We start from the raw sequence: 22,278 nt of genomic DNA, 5'->3' as shown, positions 1-22,278 counted from the left end.
GTGAAATAATAGTCCTCTCTGATAATAGTACTAAATAATATTGGTTATAGTCATGTATAGGCCCTTTACCTGGATAATTATAAATCTCTCATTTAAAAATGTCCTTTTCATGAAATAGATCTACTTTTAGAAATAATTAAAATTATTATTAAAAATAGCTCTAATTATCTTTTGGAATATGAGAAACTGTAGAGGAAAGGGAAAAGTGGTTAAAATAATGCCCTTTTCTTGCTGGCTGGATTAAAGGTTCTTGCTCTTCACAGAATAATTATTCTAGATCCAAGTCATTGTTTTGCCCTTCTCTATGTGCGCAGGTTTCATGTACTGTATGCAGCCTCCACTCAAAGTACTGCAATTAGAGCTTTATTCACAACATTACCAAGAATGTAAAATAAGTTTCCTTCAAATATTTTATTCATTTTCATTTTCAATTTTATACAATCACTTATATACTGAGTATTTGCAATAAAAAAGACATAAAAAAAAACCTTAAACACAACTCATCGTCCAGCGTATCAAACCAACCTGGCACTTTCATCCTCCATACACCCCTTCTTCTCCCCCTCCAACTTTCATTTCTCCCCTCTAACAATCACCCCACCTACTTCCTTTTCCCCTCCTACCTTCCTTTCTACCCTTCCTCACCCTCCTTCCCCTCTCACCCTCCTTACATTCCCCTCTTCCTCCCTCCTTACTTCTCCCTCTTCTTTCCCTCTACTTCTCACTTTGGTGCATTTCTCTATTCATTAATCTATTCAATTCTTAACTACTAAAATTGAGCTAAAAAGAAAAAAGAAAAAAAAGGGGAAAAAAGAGAAAAATAAAAAGAAAAGATAAGGAACAACAGTATACAAGTGCATTCTTCTTATTCTGTATATTGAGAATGTATTTCCACCCCCCCACCCCCCACCCCAATGAACCCTCCTCCCTAATCCCCTCCGACTTCCCAGGTCCCACACCCGGCACAACTCTCTATCAAACACCTTCTAGGATATCTTATAGTCAAATAGATTAAAAATAAAAATAATGAAAAGAAAAAAAAAAAGGAAAAAGAGGAATAACCCAAAAAAAGTAAAAAGAAAAAACACACACACAAAAAAGAACTCTTTGCATTAGGCTCAGCCTCCCATCATTATTAAAGTTTAACCAGTGTAGATCATTCCATATGTATCTTATCTTCGTCCCTTGCTTCTTTGATATTTACCCCAACTTCCTGTAGACTCTCCAAATAGTCTTTCTTAACCTTATATTCAAGTAACAGTTTATACAAAAATCAGTTTGCCTTCTACCTCAAGGTAATCTAATCAAACTTTCGTTACCCTTCCACCTACCCCTCACTTCCCAGCTCCATTCATCCCAAACCAAAATTCAATAAAATTACGATTTTTCTCTTCACTTTAAAGTCCTGGGCAATTTAGGTTAGAGTTCAAGCATATAGGTCCCATAAAATGTGTGTCCAGAATCCACACCGCCTCATTCAGTCCCAATATTTCATCAATATCCAGCTCCACCCCTCTATACCAAACAAAGATCGCAAAGTCCTATTCAAACCAGAAATTTTAAAAAAAAGAAAAAAAAGGTATCTTAAAGTTATAGCTAGATCCTTAATCTCCGCTCTTCTGCCTCTCCGAAAGGGGGAGAGCAACGCCCTCCGTCTTGTAGTTAGATGGTCCGCTGCTTGTCCTCTCCTTCTCCTTGTCTTTCCATGTTTCCGGGTGAATCAGGAAGTCCCGCCTTCAAAGTCTTGTAATAAAAATCTCGAGCTTCCGGAACAGAATTGAGACGATATCTTTGATTCTCAAATGTGACTGTAATACCTTCTGGCGCTTCCCATTTATACCGTATCTGGGAGTTTCTAAGTTCTTGAGTTAAAAAAGTATAGTCTCTCCTTGCTTTCAACATCTGAAATGGAATTTCTTTAAAAACAGTCAAATCCTGTCCATCGATTCGTAGCCTATTATTGTAAAACTTTTGTATAATCGCATTTCTGGATTCTTTTGTGGAAAAATATATAATTATGTCCCTCGGGAGCTGTCGCTGTTCTGCTACACACGAATTCTGGCGATAAATTTTTCGAATCTGCCAATCAAAATTAAGTCCCGGACTTCCCACCGAACGACTAAAAGCTTCAACAAAAGTCTGTTTTAAATTCTCTTGTTCCTTTTCGCGCAGTCCTCTAACTCTTATTGCAAACACTTTCCTATTATAATTTATCATAACGAGTTGTTTTTGAACATTTCCAATTTCTTGTTGTAGCGTTTGGATATTAGAAGTCAGATTAAGGTTAGCCTCTTCCAAAATTTCCAATTTGTCCTCCATTTCAGCAATATAATCTGTCATAACCGACATAACTCCAGTCATATCCACCTTTATTTGGGCAATTTTGGCCTCAAGTTTGTCATATAAATCCAGTACAAATTCCTTAATTTCCTGTCTGAAATCCTTAAGCGTTTGAAAAAGAGATTCCTGTGTTAACAAATCTCCAGCAGATGGCGTAGGGGGCAAGGGCAGCGATTTTATAGCAGATTCTTTAAACTCCTTCGTAAGAGAGCGCTTTGCCTGCTTTGATCTTGGTGCCATTATAAATAAAAATTGGAGATAAACAAATAAACAGGGTTTTCGCTCCCCTCAAATTTCAAAGTGTTATTTATAGGCTTTTAATAGTTAATGATGAGAGGTCTTCAGGAGAGTATAGCCAGTTAAGTAGTCACATATCAGTCACAAACGTTATAAAATCGCCATCTTGTATCATGGCTGAACAAAGAAGCTTTAAGCAAAATTGAGGCTGGTGTTTAAGATAGTAATAAAAAAGGCATCTCAGGAGTGGACCCCGCTCGGATTAATTTTAAATAACTTTAAATAGCTTAGCTTTGTCCTGAGGGGGGGCCCACCTGTCTAGAGCTAAAAAAAAAACAGCTGAGAAGAACTGGCTGGAGAAAAAAAAAGCTCAGCTGATGCTGGATCTCTCCTCCGTTCACAGCGAAAAAAGAAACAAGGCTGTGAACTACGAAGAAATCCTAGCGACTGAACTGCTCCCTGCCCCTTTCTGCCAAAAAGGGGTGATATCTAATGATCTCTTAGATATACAGACCAGAACTCTGAGGGGAGCTCTGTTGAGCTCCCAGTGGCGTCAGCTTCCTCCCCTGGAAGTCTAAAATAAGTTTCAAAGAACTAGGTGCTAACTGACTGGAAAATACCTCACCTATGATTTTATCATCTGAAACTGAGGAATATTTTACTAAGCTTCCTGGAAAAAAACTTTTATTTCATTCAAATGCCAATTAGGCTAGTGTTTGAGCTCAAAGTCAAAGATTTTAAAAAATATGATCCCACGATATGCTACTATTTGTTCTACTTCATTATTCTACTTCCTGTATAGCACTATATTTACACACAATGTGATCCAGAAGTATTTTTTCATTGCTCCCTTTCTAAAGCTAACTACTCACCTTTTCTTTCATAATGCCTAGGATATGGTTTATTAAAGAATGAAATATATGATTATTAGCATATACCTGTTAAGTTATAGGAGAGTGAAGTACAAGTTAAAATCTTACCATGTTTTCCTGAAAATAAGACAGGGTCTTATTTTATTTTGAACCCCCCCATTTTGTTTGGGCCTTATTATTGGGGGGGGGCTTATTGGTTTGGGGTTGTCGGGTGGCTGCTCTCTTGTGAGCGGGCGCCCGAAGAGCCAGGCCCAGCCTCAGGGGCAAATGGCTGTGTTGCGCTGCCACAAAGCCGCCATGAGGTGACCACGCTCATGAGCAGCTGCCTGGCAACCCCCCTTTCCAGCCAGGCAGAGCACCACTCACCAACCCAGTAATATTCCAAAGGCGCTAAGCCATGTGGTGCTCTGCCTGGCTAGAAAGAGAAGTTGTGCAAGCACTTGTTCTGCCTCCAGCTCATGTGCCTCCCAGCCTCATCATGCCCAGCTCTTCTTGCAGGGCCGGGCCAGGGTGCCGCCACCGCCATGGCCCCGCTGCCACAACCCCACTGCCACCACCGCCATGCTCCGAGCATAACTGGCTTCCAAACTCCGGAGATCTACTCCCGAGTCTTCTAGCAGCGGCCGCTCTAGGACTACGCTCTATGGTTGTGGGCTGGCTGCAGGAAGACTCTCTGTCCCACCAGAGTCTTCCAACAGCCAGCCCACAACCATAGAGCATAGTCTCAGAGCGGCCGCTGCCAGAAGACTTGGCAGTGGATCTCCGGAGTTTTGAAGCCGGTCATGCTTGGAGCACGGCGGCAGTGGCAGCAGGGCTGCGGCTGCAGGGCCATGGCGGTGCCACCGCTGCCCTGGCCCGGCCCTGCAGGGAGAGCTGGGAATGGTGAGACTGGGAAGCACGCGAGCTGGAGGCAAAACAAGTGCTCGCAAAACCTCTCTTTCCAGCTGGGCAGAGCGCCATGTGGCTTAGTCCCTTTGGGATATTACTGGGTCGGTGAGTGATGCTCTGCCCAGCTGGAAAGGGCCATTGCTGGGTGGCTGCTCATGAGAGCAGCTGTCCGGTAACCCCCTAGTGGTATCCCAAAGGCATCAAGCAATGTGAGTGCTTTTGCCCCCCCTCCCCCAGCTCCTATGGATTTGCACCTTTGGGATATCGCTAGGTTGGTGAGTGGCGCTCTGCCCAGTTGGAGGGGCGGGTTGTCCAGGTGGCTTAATATTGGGGAGGGTGTATATTTTTGCCCACAGGAAAAATATGGCATGGCCTTATTATCAGGACATGTCATAATTTTGGGGAAACACGGTATATTTTCACAAGGTATGATTCAGATAGTTTAGTGCAGGGGTTTCAAACTCAATTTCATTGAGGGCCGCATCAGGGTTGTGTTTGATCTTGGGGGGCCAGTAGACATGGGTGGGATGGACGTGGGTGAAGTGAGCATGGTCAGCTTGACATCACTTGTGTCAGGGGCACCTGTGCAGGTAGGCGCCCACGCAGGGCTGGGGAGATCCATTGTCTCCAGCGGAGGAAGGAGAGGTCAGGGAGAACGGCTGTGAGGGCCTCCTGCAGCTCTCTGCCAGTGAAAACAGAGCTCAGGAGGGGCGCACGTGGCCCTCCTGAGCTCCATTTTCAGTGACAGAGGCACCACAGGCTAGTCCTTCACTGTTTTCAGGGCAGCCACGCAGGCCAGAACTAAGCACCCTGCAGGCCAGATCAAGCCCATGGGCCTTGAGTTTGACAGCCCTGGTTTAGTGCAATGAAGAAATGTTTAGAAAAATGGGTTTGGACTCAGTAGAAAGTCACATTCTTTAGAAAAAGGATTAAATGAATCTTCTTGGGGCAGCTTGAAATCTTTTTCATACAAATCTGTCATTCTGATAATTCTCAGATCTATTCCTGAGTTTTAATATGAACAGAATAAGAACAGCAAACTCAGAAAAACTTTCTAGTTGTTGCTAGGATCATCTATTTTGATGCCAAAAATCTCTCTTTCCCCCAAAAAACTAAAATTAAAAGTATATTTGTAGCAAACAACAAATCAGCAGAAGAGAAGGTAGGTGGGCAATGAATCTGTAATGCCTTCATTCTTCTTGGGATCTTGGTTGGGTCTGATCTCACTAATTTCCAGAATAGTCACAAAATCATAATGAAACTGTATTATGAAATATTCATTATGGAATATATTTATCTAGTCAAGTGCACACATTTTACATCTGAAATTCATTAAGTGAGCATTAAATCACTCATCTCCTTGCAAATATAATTATTTTGTGCTATTGTTCTAGAGATGGCAAATGAAAAATATATATCATGTGAAAATATACAATTACTTTTTTAAACAAAACCTACCACGTAAACCATGGCACATCTACTAATTGTGGCTGGATTGGCTTCAGACACACTGTCCACTTCAAATATCACTCTGAAGGCTGATGATAGATAAATTCTTTCACTGTTAGCAAGACATAATGTTCTGCTGTCATCTAACACAGAATTTAAGTTTTCTATCCAAAGTGGATCTACTGGACCATCCAGGATAATCCACTGCCAGTCAACAGCAGTTTCACCTAAAAGAACAAAAAAAATCTAGTTTTAGTACATTTAAAAATGTAAAATAGTACCGTATTTTTCAGTACAAGATGCACCGGAGTGTAAGACGCACCGTGATTTTGAAGAGGTAAATTAAAAAGAAAAAGTTTTTGCACTCTGCAGGCCTTCCAAGCCCTCTGCACGCAAAAGTGGGGGGGACATGCAGAGCTTTTGGAGGCTCTTAGAGTGCCCCTGGCTGCTGGGTGGGGCAAAAACAGACTGTTTTTTGCTCTTTTTTTGCCCTCCTTAGCTCTCAGGAGTACTTTGCACACCTCTCAAATCCTCTGCACATCCATTTTGCAAAGGGGGCAGGATTTTGGTAGGCCAAAAATGCTGTATTCAGTATATAAGACACACCCAGATTTTCACCCTCTTTTTTGAGGGAAAAAGGTGAATCTTATACTCCAAAAAATATGGTAATTTAACACAATATTCACATTTTATTTTAAAAAATCACACATCCATTTGTTTTTTTTGAAAAACATATTTAAATCCTATTCTCAAATTATCTATTTTCTGATAATCAAATTAGAGAAGAAATTATGATGTTTTATTGCTTTTTAAATGGTTCATTATTATATGTTAATTGGGAACAATAGAAAAATCTGCTATGGGATCATTATGCCACCTGGAATTGTAAGAATAGTTAAGAATGAACACACACACACACACAGACACACACTGCTTAGTGCTTTCTAATCTTGATTGTTGTTTTGCAGATGTGTCATTACCCAATTTGGGAATATAGTCAATGATAGTAGGGAGTGGAGTTTATTCTGATTTTATATTCTAGTGGCTTGTCCTGGTGGTGGTGGGAATGATCTTGGTGGTTCTTTGATTGCGATTTTTACTATTAGCTTGTTTGGCAGATCCTTTTTGATTTGCTAGTATTAGTCTTTGGGTGTTGATTGCTGATGAGGAGGTTTTTTAGCACTGATATTATTGGTTGCTTTTTTGAATAGTACATTGATGTTGTTTACGTCTATGTGCCTATTGATGCCTGATTTGTTAGAGTGCCAGGATTTCAAGAATTCTCTAGGTTTTTAGCCTTGGCTTGGACAAGGATGTTCACAGTTCCCCACTTAAAACTATGGTTATGTGAAGTTAAAGAGCTTTCATCATGTCTTCTGTTCTGCTAATTTTCTGCCTGTTGTCTTACATAGTGGCTGTTGCAATCTTTACACTGTATGTTGTAAAGGACTCACATCCATAGTCATCTGTACATGACACCTTTGTCATCATAATAAAAAGGACCAACTGGAGAACACACACAAAACCATTAACAACATTTTCAAAGATATAAAATTTACAAGGGAAAAAGAAAACAACATGTTATCCATCAGCAGAGACAGCAATGGCAAATTGGAAATACAAATTTATTGGAAAAGCCACCCACACCAAGTGTTCCACTACCAAAGTAACAACTCAACTTCCCACAACAGAAACTATGTAAGAAAACTATTTAGATCAACACAAACATATTGCAGCATCCTCAACATCAGAAAAAGGGAACATATCATCTATACCTCCAACAAAATGGATATCCATTTGACTACTCAATCTGATAGAGTACAACCAACTCAAGCTGTGAAAAGGATAATACTGTCATACATCAAAAACATCTAAGAAACACCAACAGACTATTACAAACACATGGATTAGCATGGCACACAAACCAACTAAAACCTCCAACATATCCTAAGAAAACCAAAAAACCCAGCAGCCCCAGGAAAAAGGCATCATCTACAACATAGAGTGTAAGGGCTGCAACAGCCACTTCAACAGAAGACACCCCTAATTTTACAACACAGACTTACTGGGAAAACTGACAATGCCAAAGAACCCTAAATTGTACCTTAAAGTGCAGTAAGAAACAATTCTTGGATTTGTGGTACCAGACTTTTTTTTAAAAAATGTTATAGAAGATCAGTTTATTCTAATTAAAAAGTTACAGAAGCGACTAAATTTGTGTAAGTGAAGAGGGGTAACACTTTTTTCAAGTTCAAGTGAAAGACAAAAAGAAAAGTATAAAAAGTGGAAAGAGGGGCACATAACTAAGGCAGAATATCAGCAAATAGCCCAAGCCTATAAACATGAAATGTGGAAAGCTAAGGCTCACAAAGAAGAAAGGCTTGCGACAAAAGTAAAAAATAACAAAAAAAAGCTTCTTCCAACATGTTAAAAATAAGAAAAAAGTAAAGGAAACAATTGGTCCATTGCTGGGAGAAAGTATTAAGAAGGTGACAAGCAACAGGGAGAAAGCAGAACTACTTAACTCATTTTTTGCATCTGTCTTTACACAAAGGGGGGAAAAAATAGTCCAACCTATCAAAACCAGCACCACAAAAATCAGATTAGGAGCACAAGTTGAAATAGGGAAGAAAATAATAAGTGAGCGCTTGTCTACCCTAGACAAGTTCAAACCACCAGGACCAAATGGATTACACTCCAAGATTCTGAAGGAACTGGCAGACAAGATCTCAGAACCACTGAACTATATCTTTCAGAGATCCTGGAGCACCGGGGAACTGCCAGAGGACTGGAAAAGAGCTGATGTAGTTCCCATCTTCAAAAAAGGAAAAAAAATAGATCCAGGAAATTTCAGACCTATCAGCCTGACCTCAATATCAGGGAAGATTCTGGAAAAGATAATCAAGCAACGAATCAGCGAACACCTAGAAGCCAACAAAGTAATAACCAAAAGCCAATATGGGTTTGTCTGTTTGTCAAAAACAGATCATGCCAGACTAATCTTATTGCATTCTTTGACAAAGTGACACAATTGTGGACTAGAGGAATGCTGTCGACCATAACCTACTACTAGATAAAGTAGAAGAATATGGGTTAGACAGCATCACCACCAGATGGATTCGTAACTGGCTGACAAACCGCACTCAACATGTAGTCCTCAATGGAACTGCATCTACATGGAGGGAAGTATGCAGTGTAGTACCCCAAGGCTCTGTTTTAGGCCCAGTATTCTTCAACATCTTCATTGATTTGGATGAGGGATAAATGAGGAACTCATCAAATTTGCAGATGACACCAAGCTGGCAGGAATAGCCAATACTCCAGAAGGTAGGCTTAAGATACAGAGGGATTTTGACAGACTTGAACATTGGGCGCTATCTAACAAAATGAAATTTAATGATGAAAAAAGTAAGGTTCTACATTTAGGGAAGAAAAATGAAATTCACAGGTACAGTACACTGTAGGTGGTACCTTGTTCAATAGTAGTAACTGTGAGAGAGATCTTGGACTCCCAGTAGACAATCATTTAAATATGAGCCAGCAGTGTGCAGCAGCTGCCAAAAAAGCCAACACAGTTCTAGGCTACATAAACAGAGGGATAGAATCAAGATCACTTGAAGTGTTAATACCACTTTATAATGCCTTGGTAAGGCCACACTTGGAATACTGCATCCAGTTTTGGTCACCACGATGTAAAAAAGGATGTTGAGACTCTAGAAAGAGTACAGAGAAGAGCAACAAAGATGATTAGGGGACTGGAGGCTAAAACATATGAAGAACGGTTGCAGGAACTGGGTATGTCTAGTTTAATGAAAAGAAGGACTAGGGGTGACATGATAGTAATGTTCCATTATCTCAGGGGCTGCCACAAAGGCGAGGGAGTCAAACTATTTTCCAAAGCACCTGAGGGTAGGACAAGAAGCAATGGGTAGAAACTAATCAAGGAGAGAAGCAACTTAGAACTAAGGAGAAACTTCCTGAGTTAGAATAATTAATCAATGGAACAATTTGCCTCCAGGAGTTGTGAATGATCCAACACTGGATGTTTTTAAGATGATGTTGGATATCCATTTGTCTGAAGTGGTGTAGGGTTTCAAGCTTAATCAAGAGGTTGGACAAGAAGACCTTCAAGGTCCCTTCCAACTCTGTTATTCTATTATTCTATTAAGTAAGACTTTTCCCTTGACCATCTAATTTATAACAGAAACTTATAAAAAAGTCTTCAAATAATTAAAATTTAAGAGCTATTATTCTTTGATTCATTTCTCTGGATATTTTTCAGATATCTAGTAGTGAATTTTGAGTCTTTCTGACATCCCAGAAAAATGCTGCTTAGTTTTATATAAACTATTTCATTGTATTTGATATATTTAATAATGCAACAAAGTCAAAAGTTATATCACCTGACTTAACAAGCAAAAAAGACGCCTACAATTGAACAAAAGTACTATACTTTGTCATCCCAAAGATGCTTTTTCAAGAGGCAACTGGACTTTTTGGTTTTTCTTTGAATACATTTTGCTTCTCATCCAAGAAACTTCTTCAACTCTGGCTAGATTGTGGGGAATGTAAGAATTTTATACTCCTTGCAGACAGCTGGTCATTTCCATTCTTTTAATGAGTTGTTAGGGCTACCTGGAGATTTATCTGTGTCATCAGGGTTACCTGAGCAGTGTAAATGAGTGTGGAACCTTCTTGGAATTGTTGAAAGGACTATGTTGTAGACTAGAAATAGATGATGTCATATTCCTCCCCCACCCACAGAGCGAAGATTGTTCAATTTTGACATATATGACCAGCGGTCCTTATTGTGGATTTTGCTGTGTTCCAAAGAGTGGCCTTTGTCTTTTAAATGCAAATGGACTGTGAATCTAGTCCTGATGGGTTTATTCTCCTATGTTGTTCCATGTGTTTATAAAGTGGTTGTTTTATTTCTCTGATATACAGATCTGCACATGGATCACTGCATTGTACTGCATAAACCATGTTTCTTAGTTTGTGTCTGGGTGTTTTATCCTTGGGATGGACAAGCTTTGACTTTAGTGTGTATTCTTGGGTTTGAAGTGTGCACATAGGTTGTGTTGGCTGAAGATCTCCTGGAGCTTTTCCAATATTTCTGCAATGTATGGAATGACAATGTTGCTTCATTTATTGTTCTCTTTGTTGTCTGTTATGGAAGAGCACCTGTAAAGTCCCTGTATACACCCCCCCCACACACACACCTACCTTTTGGAGACAACACATCTAGCAGACTCTCCTGAAACAGAATCAGTAGGAGAGCTGAATTTAATCTTAGATGCCATTTTGCTAGAATTCAGTGTCCATGCACTGGCTTCCATCATCTATAAATGTATTGCCTACTATAATTTCTACATCTAGAGGCAATAGATGTAGAAATTATAACTCAAGGTGACAAACATACCTAATATTCCTTTCTCCTCCTATTTTCTCCACAATAACAATCATGTGAGGTGAGTTGGGCTGAGAAAAACTGAGTGGCCTAACGCTACCATTAACAAACCTCCTACGGCATGTCCTGATATTCTCAAGATTTTCATTATGTTCTGCCTCTTTAGGTTCACATTTCTTTTTCTTCCCACACTGATCTGTGGAGTTCAGTTTCTTATCTGATTCATTCTCTCCATAGTCACACACAACAGAACAAAGTAATAGCTATGTATTAATTCAATGGAATGTTAATATCCAGATGCATATGGAAAGAAACCTAAGGGTCAGGTTTCCATCACATGATTTCCATTGCTACCTTTTTGTTCCTAGGGAGGCTGTTGAAACTAATTACAGTAGAGCTGGAGCATAATTAGTTAAATATCAAAAAGTTGTCTATGTTGAATCTTTAACTAAGATACACACGATAATGAAATAATTTCCATATTTGTTATGATAAGATTATACTAACATTGAATATTCTCCATTGATTGTCCAACTTCATCAGGCACAACTGCATCAGCTATATTCACTGTATTCAGCTAAAAAGCAGAAATGAGAGTAATTATACTGTAATAGATAATATTAGGTAAACATCACATAACTTACAAATGGTAAACATAACTAAGAGCTGGATTTCCTTAAAATCATGAAATGAATGGAAGATTACAGTTACAAAGCCAAATATTAAAATAATTTTATAAGAAATTTTGGGAAGTTCCCAATCAAATGAAATCTCTTGAATCTTACACAAATAGAAATAAAGCATAATAAAATCAGGCTGTGAATTCTGTTTCTAATTGTAGTCACCATAAGAGTGTTGGCTAAACAGGCAAAACTGGGAAGCTAGAAAAGAAAGTACATTGGAATATGCTTACAACAAAACAAATAGAGGTTCGTGGATTGCCAAAGAAAGGAAAGTAGAATAGAATAGAATAGAATAGAATAGAACAACAGAGTTGGAAGGGACCTTGGAGGTCCTCTAGTCCAACCCCCTCCCTAGACAGGAAACCCTATAACAGGGATGGTGAACCTATGGCACGTGTGCCACAGGTGGCACATGGAGCCATTTGTCAGGACATGCGAGGAGTTGCCCTGTCAGCTGGCCAGCGCACATGTGCACACTGGCCAGCTGAGTTCAGCTTTTTTAAAGCCATTTTTCACCTTCCCCAGGTTCTAGAGGCTTTATAGGAGCCTGGAAAGGGCAAAAAGAGCCTTCCCCACCCCTGGAGGCCCTCCAGAGGCTTCAAGAGCTTCCCTGAAGCCTCCAGAGTGCAAAAAACCAGCCCTATGGGCAAACCAGAAGTTTGGGAACGGACTTCCGGTTTGCTCGTAGGGTCATTTTTTGCCCTCCGGAGGTTTCAGGGAAGCCTCCTGAAGGTCCCTGAAGCCTCCGAGGGCCTCCGGGGGGGGAGGCTGTTTACACCCTCCCCAGGCTTCTATAAACCCTCTGGAGCCTGGGGGAAGGCGAAAAAAGAATGCAAAAAATGGGGGGAGTGCCTTTCATGCGCGCATGCGCACTGGGGGGGTCACGCATTGCAGTATTCCAAGTGTGACCTTACCTAGGCTTTATAAAGTGTTTGCATATTGCTGATAAAAATAGAGGACACCCAACAAAAAAAGTAAACTACCTGGGAAATAAACAGGAGAAGAGCAGCAACTTAAAACTCAGAATCCTGCATTTAAAATAATTGTAACCGTTTAAATTGAGGATTTTAAGCTAAATGAATAATAAATAAAGCATTTCCACCTTTTGAAGAAGAATGTGCTGGGTTTGGTGAGTTATTAAATGAAAAAATGAACAAAAAACTCAGTAAAATCTAAATGATAAATTAGTAAACTAAATGTAACTACATTTTGAAATAAAAATATCTCAATATCCTACTACATTACTGTGTACTCACTGTATATAAATCCTGCATTTCTGAATTAATACCAAGGCTTGGATCTTTTCTTTTAGCTCTTTTGATCCCAAGTTTAGCAAATCCTCTTACTACTGATGATAATAATCCATCTGACCATTCCATTGTACTAGGATTTGTCTGTCCAAAGAGTTCATCAATAGTAACACACTTTGGGTTTACAACAAAAGTATCCACTTTGCTTCTCTTTGGATTACTCTGAGATAGAAAAAAAATCCTTCTAAATATGCAATTATTACCTTTATTTCCTATTAATAGAAACCCATAAAAGGGTTTGTGTATTTTGTGTACATGTGTACACCACATGGCCAGGAAACACTGCAACATTTTTGCTGCAATTTGGTTCCTGAGCATCCGAATCATAATCACATGACTGACACTGCAATGGCCCCAACTACAAGAACCCATCATAAGTCTCCCTTATTTAGCACCATGTTAAATTTGAATGATCACAGAACCTACTAAAGTCTTCTTCAAATCAAGTATGATCTTTGGTGATTTGATGAACACATATAAGTAATCTTCTGAAAACAGCATGGACATATTTTGCCATTGCTTTCTTCCTGAATAATTTTTTTATTTCTATTCAACATATTGTCCTGTAATTTCTTGGCATGCTCCCATTCAAGTATCAACCTAAATCAAAGCTTCCTTGGCTTTCTGAAATTAGTGAAAGTTGACTGACTACTGCCAATGCTTTTTGTTTTTACTATTCACTAATTTCCAATTCTTGGCAACTTTATAGGGACGCACTCTCCATGCTAACCTATCAAGCACAGCTTCTTTCAATGTTGGATGTTCAGCTTTCTGTCAGAAATCTTACCAGAACACTTTATGGCAATACCTTAACATGACTGCCAACTACTCATTGTTTAATAACTAGTAAATATTTAAAATTTCAAAGTTCATATGGATTATCGCTCTGAAAGGTTACAGGAAAAGAGATCAATTACTAATACATACCATAAGAGTAACTTAAAAAAATTCCTTACCTGAAAAACATCAAGTTTGGAAGCACTATCCGTATCAACTAATGGAAAGATTATCAAGGCTTTTTCTAAAATTGTTCTGATGGTAGTTTTTCCTCCACCTGTGGGGCCTACAAGCATCACACCACCACGAGCCTGAAAATGTATTTTAAAATATCAAATCTGCAACATTCATATTCCTTAGATGATTAATGCTTAGATTTTAGTAAATACAAATTAAAGGTCTTACAAAGTGTATGTTTATAAGCTTTTGTTGATGGGGATTTTGTACTCCTCAATTGCTGCAACATGTCAGGCTCAAATAACCAAGAATGATTATATAGTTATTTCTGAATAGTCCCTTTATTGTTATTCGTCTACAACAGAATCTTACCAGACTAAAGCAATTACTTGTAATAACTATAGATACAGTTTTGAATTGCTAGGGAGGCTTCAACTTTGTTCTCTTCCTGTTGATCAACTATTCCAAGCTCTGATGTCTCTCTGCTCTCTGGGAAAGAGGCCCTATCTCCTGCGACTCCTGACTACATTCCACCATAAACATCCATTTCTAGCATTTAGTGAAATACAATTCCTGTAATGTAACGTCTCACTATAAAGTTTTGAGTTCTACATATTTGTATCATATTTAACCTCCATATCATATTTTACCCAACTGTCCCGCTGCACTCACCATAAGCTGATTGTATAGTTGTATAACCTTCTCTATTTGATTTTCCCAAGGCTGCAAAGATAAATGCTGTATTGCAAGAGATATTGCACTCTATTTAAAAAACATAAACAGATGGTTAGAAGTTTGATGACTGATCAATAATTTGACAATATGTAAAATAACCAAATGTTAGTATTAAGGAAAAATATAACTATTCTGGAAACATTAGGGGAAAAAATTAAAGAGGCACAATCAATTTCATTGTCTTGACATTGAGTATACCTGAACGTACACCTGAATATGCCTCATCTTCCCTGAATATCTGTCATTTTTTCAAGATAGGCCAAGTGACGACACCAATTTACTGGTATTCCAGGCATACTGCTTTACTCTTTTAGCATATATTAATGGGATCCTTAAAGTCTGTCTACCTTTTTCTCTGTCCCATTTTATCCTAAAATCAAGGCAGAGTTATTCTGAGTTTCTTTCTCCCACTTCGTCCTATCTCTGGATCTTGTCAACTCTTGTCCAAGTCCCCCTTTGATGGCTCACGCATACATACACAAAGGTCAGCTCTAAATTCCTTTACAAAATCGCTGAAACACTCAAACTGAATGGATAATAACAATAAAAAATCCTAATTTCAAAAATATTTTTCCATAGCTAATATCAACAATAATTATTCTTATTTTTATTACCTCTAATCGTTTAGGATTTACTTTTGGAACTTCCATTTCTGTAAAGAGATCTCTGATAATATGTTCAAATACTGGAACATCCTCAGCAATTAACTTTGGTAAATTCACTTCTTTCAGTATGTCAATTGTGATTAGAGTTTCTTCTATTGCAGGAAACCTTTTTTTATTGTATCTATTATACAAGAAAACTAATAATTAGAATTTCATGAGTTATTCTCTCATACTGTTTTCATTAACCCACCCATGCTGCACTTTTTAAGGAGATATTCTCATATGCATATTTTTGATCATATATTGCTAAAGTTGTGTATATTATTGTTATTGTGCTTCTTTTCCTATTCATATTAGACTGAATTGTTGTCATGTTCAAAACAAACAAACAAGTAAAAATGTTCATCTACAAATGAAAAAAATTAATTTGTGTGGTTTGTAAATAAACATGGCAAAAAGGACCCGGAGAAACTAAATTTACACCAAATTGTATGTAGAAGATTACCACTAATGTGGATATAAATATGTCTATTCTAAAGTAAAAATTAATACATTATTTTATTAATCCATATACTTCAATTTTTCCCTTATATTTAATCGCACAATGGCTAATTAATTGTCAGTCAAAGCTCCTTCCTTCTTTTCTGCCTCCTCCCTCGGTAGACCTTACAAATTAAACATTATTCTATGATATGACAGAACTATAATTTGAATGCTTTGGAAGTCAGAAACAAAACTGATCAAGAAATTTAATTTCATGGATAGTTTTTGCTGGTTAATGAATGTAGATATTCCCATAGGAATATTTAGAATTTTGGTAATTTAGGTTGCACTTCTATGAGACAATAAGTCCTTCTGAGTATTGTTAAGCATGCATAGATAAATCTATTGAATTTAGTTTTCTTTCTCTAAAAAGAAATATAAATAGGATAACAGTAAAACAGGTCTCTCCTCTATTAAAAACATGTCTTTTTATAAAACCTGTAGATCACAAATTGAGATATAATAATGTTCTATCTTTAATATAAACCACTTAAGAAAACTTACTGTAGTTTCAACTCTTGACGCCTTTGACCAACTCTTATTAATACAGTTTTTATAGCTCTCATGCCAAAATCATAATGATCCTAAAAATAAGATAAGAACAGAATTTATTTTTGTGCACTGCAGATATCTTCTTTGCAATTATTAAATAGCATGTTTTTCAAAATTATCATCAATTTAACTAATTTGATTTCCAACTGAACTCTTCCAGAGCTAATGTATAATTTGTCCCATGGCAATCATGCTGATTTAGAGTATTAGTATATTCGTTATTAGTTTCTTGTCAGGAACAAATAATCTCCTTTAGCTTTGAAGTTTTCTGAGGCTTTCTCTACCCTGCTTGATAGCTGCTCAGGTGGGTTTCCAGAGGAAACCTGGGATAGATCTCAAAGCTCTGGTACAAGGTTTGGCTGATGTTTTAACTGCTGCTTTAAATAAGCAGGTAGTGGAGGCTGGTCAAATAAGCAGGTAGTGGAGGCTTGTAAACTATGCATGTGGATCCCAGATCCCTTCTTGGAACTGCCAAAAGGGCTGTATTGTAAGGAATGTGTCCTTTCAGTGATTCCAAGAAGGTTCCACACTCATTTGCACTATTCAGGTGATCTTGAGAGCACAGATAAACCTCCAATGGGCCTCAATGACTCTCAGAGTGAGTACTAATGACCAGATGACTGCAAGGAACATAAATCCTTCAACTCTCCACCATTCAGTCAAAACTGAAGAAGCTTCTTGGATGAGAAGCTAAAAGTCTTCAGGGAAAAACAAAGGAAGTCCAATTGCCTTTTGAAAAAGCACCTTCCTTCCTTCCTTCCTTCCTTCCTTCCTTCCTTCCTTCCTTCCTTCCTTCCTTCCTTCCTTCCTACTTTGCTTCCTTTTTGGTATGAATAGAAACACCATGCCAAAATTGCTGAGGGAAGGTAAGAATTAAAGCGCTACATCAGATCAAAATGCATTTAACTTCAGCATTTCGTTTCTCACAGTAGTGCAAATATTTCAGGGCTGCTTCCAAGCAGAAGATGGAGACATAAGCAGTTCTCACTATTGTATCCTAAAGTCAGAATTTACAAGCACACTACTTCCAGACTGGAAGTAACACTAAGTTATCCTGGATAATTTGTCTTTCATGAATTTATCTAATTTCTCTATGACCATCATGATAATTTGTTAGAATAAGTTCCACAGATTAATTATGCACTATGCAAAGTATTTTTTTGTTTTTTTCTAAATCACCTTCTAATTAGTTTCACTGATCACCTTTGGTCTTAGCATTTTGAGAAATGGGGAAAAATTCTCTCTGTCTACTTTCTCTATGTCATGATGATTTTAAATACCTCAATAGTGTTTCCCCACTAGTCATTTTCTTTCCAAATGTTCTAGCTTTTTCAGATAAAAAAACAAAGCTCCTTGAGGCATACTGAATTATTTTTATTTATTTTATTTTATAGATTTTTTAATACCACTGTTATTACTTTATAAGTAACCTGGGGCAGCAAGCTTATATAAAGCTCATCCTCTTCCTATTTTCCCACAACAACACTCAATGAGATGGGAGCCTAACTGGCCCAAAGTCATCAGGTGGCTTTCATGCCTAAGGTAGGACTAGAATTGTAGTAGATGATCAGGCTGAGCCCAGGGGCAAGGTTAAATCTCTGCAGAGTCACATGAGATCCAAGTCTAGCCCATAAATTTTGCTGACCTAGTGCCAATTTGATATCTAGCACCATTAAGGTTTAAATGTTTTCCCAGTCCAGTCATGATAGACTCAAGGGGACAAGGCTCATCTTTGATTCTCGGCTGAAAGAGCCTTCTAGGTTAGTAAGATCTGGCATTAGTAACAGGAGTCACCACATTGTGCAGTGCTAGGGTCTCAAACCTGGGTTGTCAGCTTTCTAACTGACAAGCTCAGGATCTTAATCACTGAAACATCATGCTGCTTGATGTGACCATTAATAGACCAGAATCTTGTCTTTAGGTGGCATGTAATTAACCTTTAATACTTTGAACTCAACTCAGGCTCCTGGTTTCTAGGTCAGGACCTTAACCATTACACTAAACTGGTTGTGCACTTTCCCCAGCTCTATTATATGCTCTTTTATTTATGGCTACTAGAATGGTACACAATGTTCCAGGTGCAAATATAATTTTGTAATACTGTGATTTTTATTTTCAATCCCTTTTCTAATGTTCTCTAACATGGAATGTGTTCTGCACCCTTTGATACTCACTCCTTCACTATAAAGTCAAAATCTTATTTGTTAGGAAAGAAAAACACTATAAATGAATGGCTATATAGGCTAAGGAAAGATTTGCTGTAGGGGACCATGATTTGAGTTAGCTGGATTATAGATTGCTACCATGAGATGGATTGTATGTAAAAAGGATTGGTTAAAACATGATTGGTCAAAGAAGGGTAAGCTGCACAGTAGCTTTAAATTAAACCAGGGTTGGATATTAAATCTCCGATTAAGCACTTGTGTGAGGAATGTTAATGATCTGAGGTTCAAAGATATTTGGAAAGAGTTTCATTAGATATATTCAAAACAAAATAAAATAAAAATATGTATTAATTGTTTAATTAAGATGACAAAGTGCTAACAATCTTTCAGAAAAGGCAGTGCTACACAAGTCCTGTTTGGTTCAGTGATATCTATCTGTTCTGACCCCCTACTCCGTCCAGTAACGAAAGCCGAAACAAGCGTAAAATGAAACATCCTTTAATAACAAGACCAGAATCTTGGTGGCTGAAAGCCAAATAAACAAACAGATAAGGACCTTGGCAGCAAGTCCGACAAACCTTGGCAGCAATTCAGACTAACTCTGGCAGCAATCCAGCCTGCCAAGTTAGTTTCTCTTTAGTCCAAGCGTTGACTTCTGCAAGAAGGGCGTGGCACCAGCAGTCTTTTTATAGTCTGGAGAGGAACCTAATGACCATCAGCTGAGCGTAATTACCTCCTGTAATTACGTAGTTGTTCTTGACGCCGAGTAGGTCTTCGACGTTGTGCATCCCGGAACAACTCACTGTTGGTGTCCGGATCACTCTCCCTTGTCTCCTCCCCACTGATCCAAAGCTCAGGCGCCACCTGGTGGCCAACCAGTCTCTCTGCGCTCTGCTCAGAGTCGGAACCCTGACCAGGGTCCTCCACATCCTCCAGGGCCGACTCATAGGGCCCCTTGCTGTCGGAGTCTGGTGGCAGCTCCAACGGCTCTTGCTGGGCCACAACATCTATCTATCTATCAATTATGGAGAACTAAAGTTTTTGATAGTTAAAAATACAATATGGGAACTGCCACATGTGTGGGGAAGAAAAAAGCAAGTTCCCAGAAACTACAGTGATTCTAGAGGTGATCATAGGAAGTAGAAGGAATGTTTATAAATTTAGCAGATGATACAGAATTGGGTGGATAGCTAATACAGAAACAAAAAAAATGGGGGAAACAAAAGTAACAACCCTAAATGTAATCAGATAAGCACAATTTTTTTTACTTAGGAAATAAAAATGCACAGATACAGGATAACAGTATTTGTAAAAAAAAGACAGTGGAATAATAAATGACTACAAATTTAATATGATGCATCAGTTTTGTGTGGCTGCAAGAAAAAAAGAAATGCACTCAACTCTATTTTGTTTATGACATGCAATTTGGGCACCCTACTTGAAAGATTTAGAGAAATTGGAAGAAGTTTACAGAAAGACAGTAATGAAGATAAAGGGCCTAGAAACAATGTTATATGAACAAGGATTGAAAGAGCTGAATGTGTTTAGATTAGAAAAGGCAGTTGTGTTGGTATATGATATTATATCAAATATCTGAAAGAAACACAGAAATCCTGTGGTCTTTCATTTCAGAGTGCAAGAATGAAACTTAACTGAACCTAACAGGCTGTCAAAAGAACTCTAGAATACTAATTATCCAGTGGGATATTTATCAATGAGAGTACAGGAAGAAGATAAGATGGCTGAAAGTAGAAATTTCTGTCCCTCTGTAGGAAGTAATAGTAGTGTATAGCTGTCAGTTGGGAATTTTGCTCCTACATATCAAGCACTAGTGCAAGGGCATTTGCCTAACCACAGACCCAGAGTGCTTTGCAGGAAGACACCAATTCTCAATTACCTTTTAAGCTTTCTTTTAAGAATAGTAATGCATGATATAAGGATAATGAGCAGAAAATATAATCCTTTCAAGAAATAGAAGAGTTTTGCCCAATGTGCTGAAAAGAGTCTCTACCTCCCTCTCTCCCCTAAGGTCATCCACTTGCTATTGACTTTGGATAGCTAACATTGCTATAGTGCTTGAAATGAAACTGAAGGGAAAATCCTATACTGGATTCAGGAGCATATTCACTGAAAGGTGCATTTCCTGTAGAAAAATTATATTTGGTCCTAAAAAATTCATAGAGGCAGGCAAGCGAAGAAGTGTGCGTTTGTGTTGTTTTGGGCCTATCTTGTACCTCCTAAACTAGTTTGCTGTCATTATGGACAGTAGGCCATTCTATTCGGCTTCACAGATATTTATCTGTAATTTTATACTATATTTACATGTGATTTCTGCATTACTCTTCCAAATCTTTGCCTCTAAGGGGCATCCCCTGGGGATGCTATGTAGCTACATTGAGCTCCATTCCAGAAGAAACTTAGGATATAAAAAATAAAATTATATTCTATGTATTTTACCTGTTGTGATAGTCTTTTGCTAGAAAGTTGGTAAAGATTTATTATCTTCCCTGAGAGTAATTTTGCTGATCTGAAACCTTCTGAAAACAACATTATTTCAGCAATGAGTTCATAATCTGGTATTATCATTGACATAGGACGAAATAATGATTTTAAGTTGTCTGGAAGTTCCACACGACCTTTGTATCTTAAAAGGAAAGTTAATGTCATCACATTTATTAAGAACACTTTAATATGTTACCTTTACCACATACAAATAAAAAATTCTTTCAACAAAGATACAATACTAGTCTGAAAAACTAGAGTTCACTAAAGTTTAGAAAATAATTATATTATTACTTTTATGATAACGAATTATGATAATAAGTGATGGTTAGTTGCAAGTGAAAAATTATTTAACCTTCTGAAATTGATAATAGTGGTAATTTAAAACTACAACATTTAGAAAATGGGAATATAATTCAGTGGCAGTACATATTCCTTGCATTTAAAAAATTCCATGATCAATCCCTGAATCAACAAATTAGACTAAGAAATATCATTTTCTGAAATCTTGAAAGTGCAAAGCTATGGACAATATTAAACTCACTGTATCAAAATTACCAGTTTATGCAACAGAACTTCACATATTTGTAAAATATACCCCCCCCCCCAAAATGGTTATTTCTGTTCTGGTGTTATGGAACAATGATAACTACAGTTATCACTTACCCAGGATTCAGGGTAATAAAAATTGCACAGTGTGGTTTCAGACGAATTTCTTTTCCTTCCAGTACAAATCTGTGTTAAATATAAAAACAGCTCCAATATACTATAGTTAGGGAATAAGTAGTGTACCAAGTTACAAAAGCAGATAAAAAGACCGTTGGCTTACCTGAACGGTCGTTCTCGGGGCACTGCGAGGAGAGTCCAATGCTGGTTAACACAGCCTATCTGCCCTTGGACTGAGTGATGTTTTTAGTTGACCACGCCTCCCTTTGCCTCTGCATGCTCAGTTTGAAAACGAAGGAAACCGTCCTGTAATCAGTTACAGTCAATACAGTCACATAGTTCAATAGAATAAACACCCCGGGCGGGT

The 22,278-nt window shown here is 38.1% G+C and overlaps 1 protein-coding gene across 1 annotated transcript in view; it reads right to left on the bottom strand.

The window, feature by feature from the left end:
* DNAH14 (dynein axonemal heavy chain 14) overlaps positions 1-22,278 on the bottom strand; it is a 230,549-nt gene that overhangs the window by 110,401 nt on the left and 97,870 nt on the right. The window contains 9 exon segments of the mRNA XM_087718645.1: positions 5,796-6,013; positions 11,704-11,773; positions 13,136-13,351; positions 14,146-14,277; positions 14,816-14,905; positions 15,493-15,680; positions 16,514-16,610; positions 21,201-21,387; positions 21,912-21,980. Of these exon segments, the coding sequence (XP_087574771.1) occupies positions 5,796-6,013; positions 11,704-11,773; positions 13,136-13,351; positions 14,146-14,277; positions 14,816-14,905; positions 15,493-15,680; positions 16,514-16,610; positions 21,201-21,387; positions 21,912-21,980 (1,267 nt within the window).

This window comes from Thamnophis sirtalis, unplaced genomic scaffold (assembly GCF_051295495.1).
Source record: "Thamnophis sirtalis isolate CommonGarterSnake01/CBP01778 unplaced genomic scaffold, rThaSir2_p1.2 scaffold_6, whole genome shotgun sequence".
NCBI classification, from domain to species: Eukaryota; Metazoa; Chordata; class Lepidosauria; order Squamata; family Natricidae; genus Thamnophis; species Thamnophis sirtalis.
Note: the sequence above shows the minus strand (reverse complement) of the source record. Positions and strands in the feature narration are given on the sequence as shown.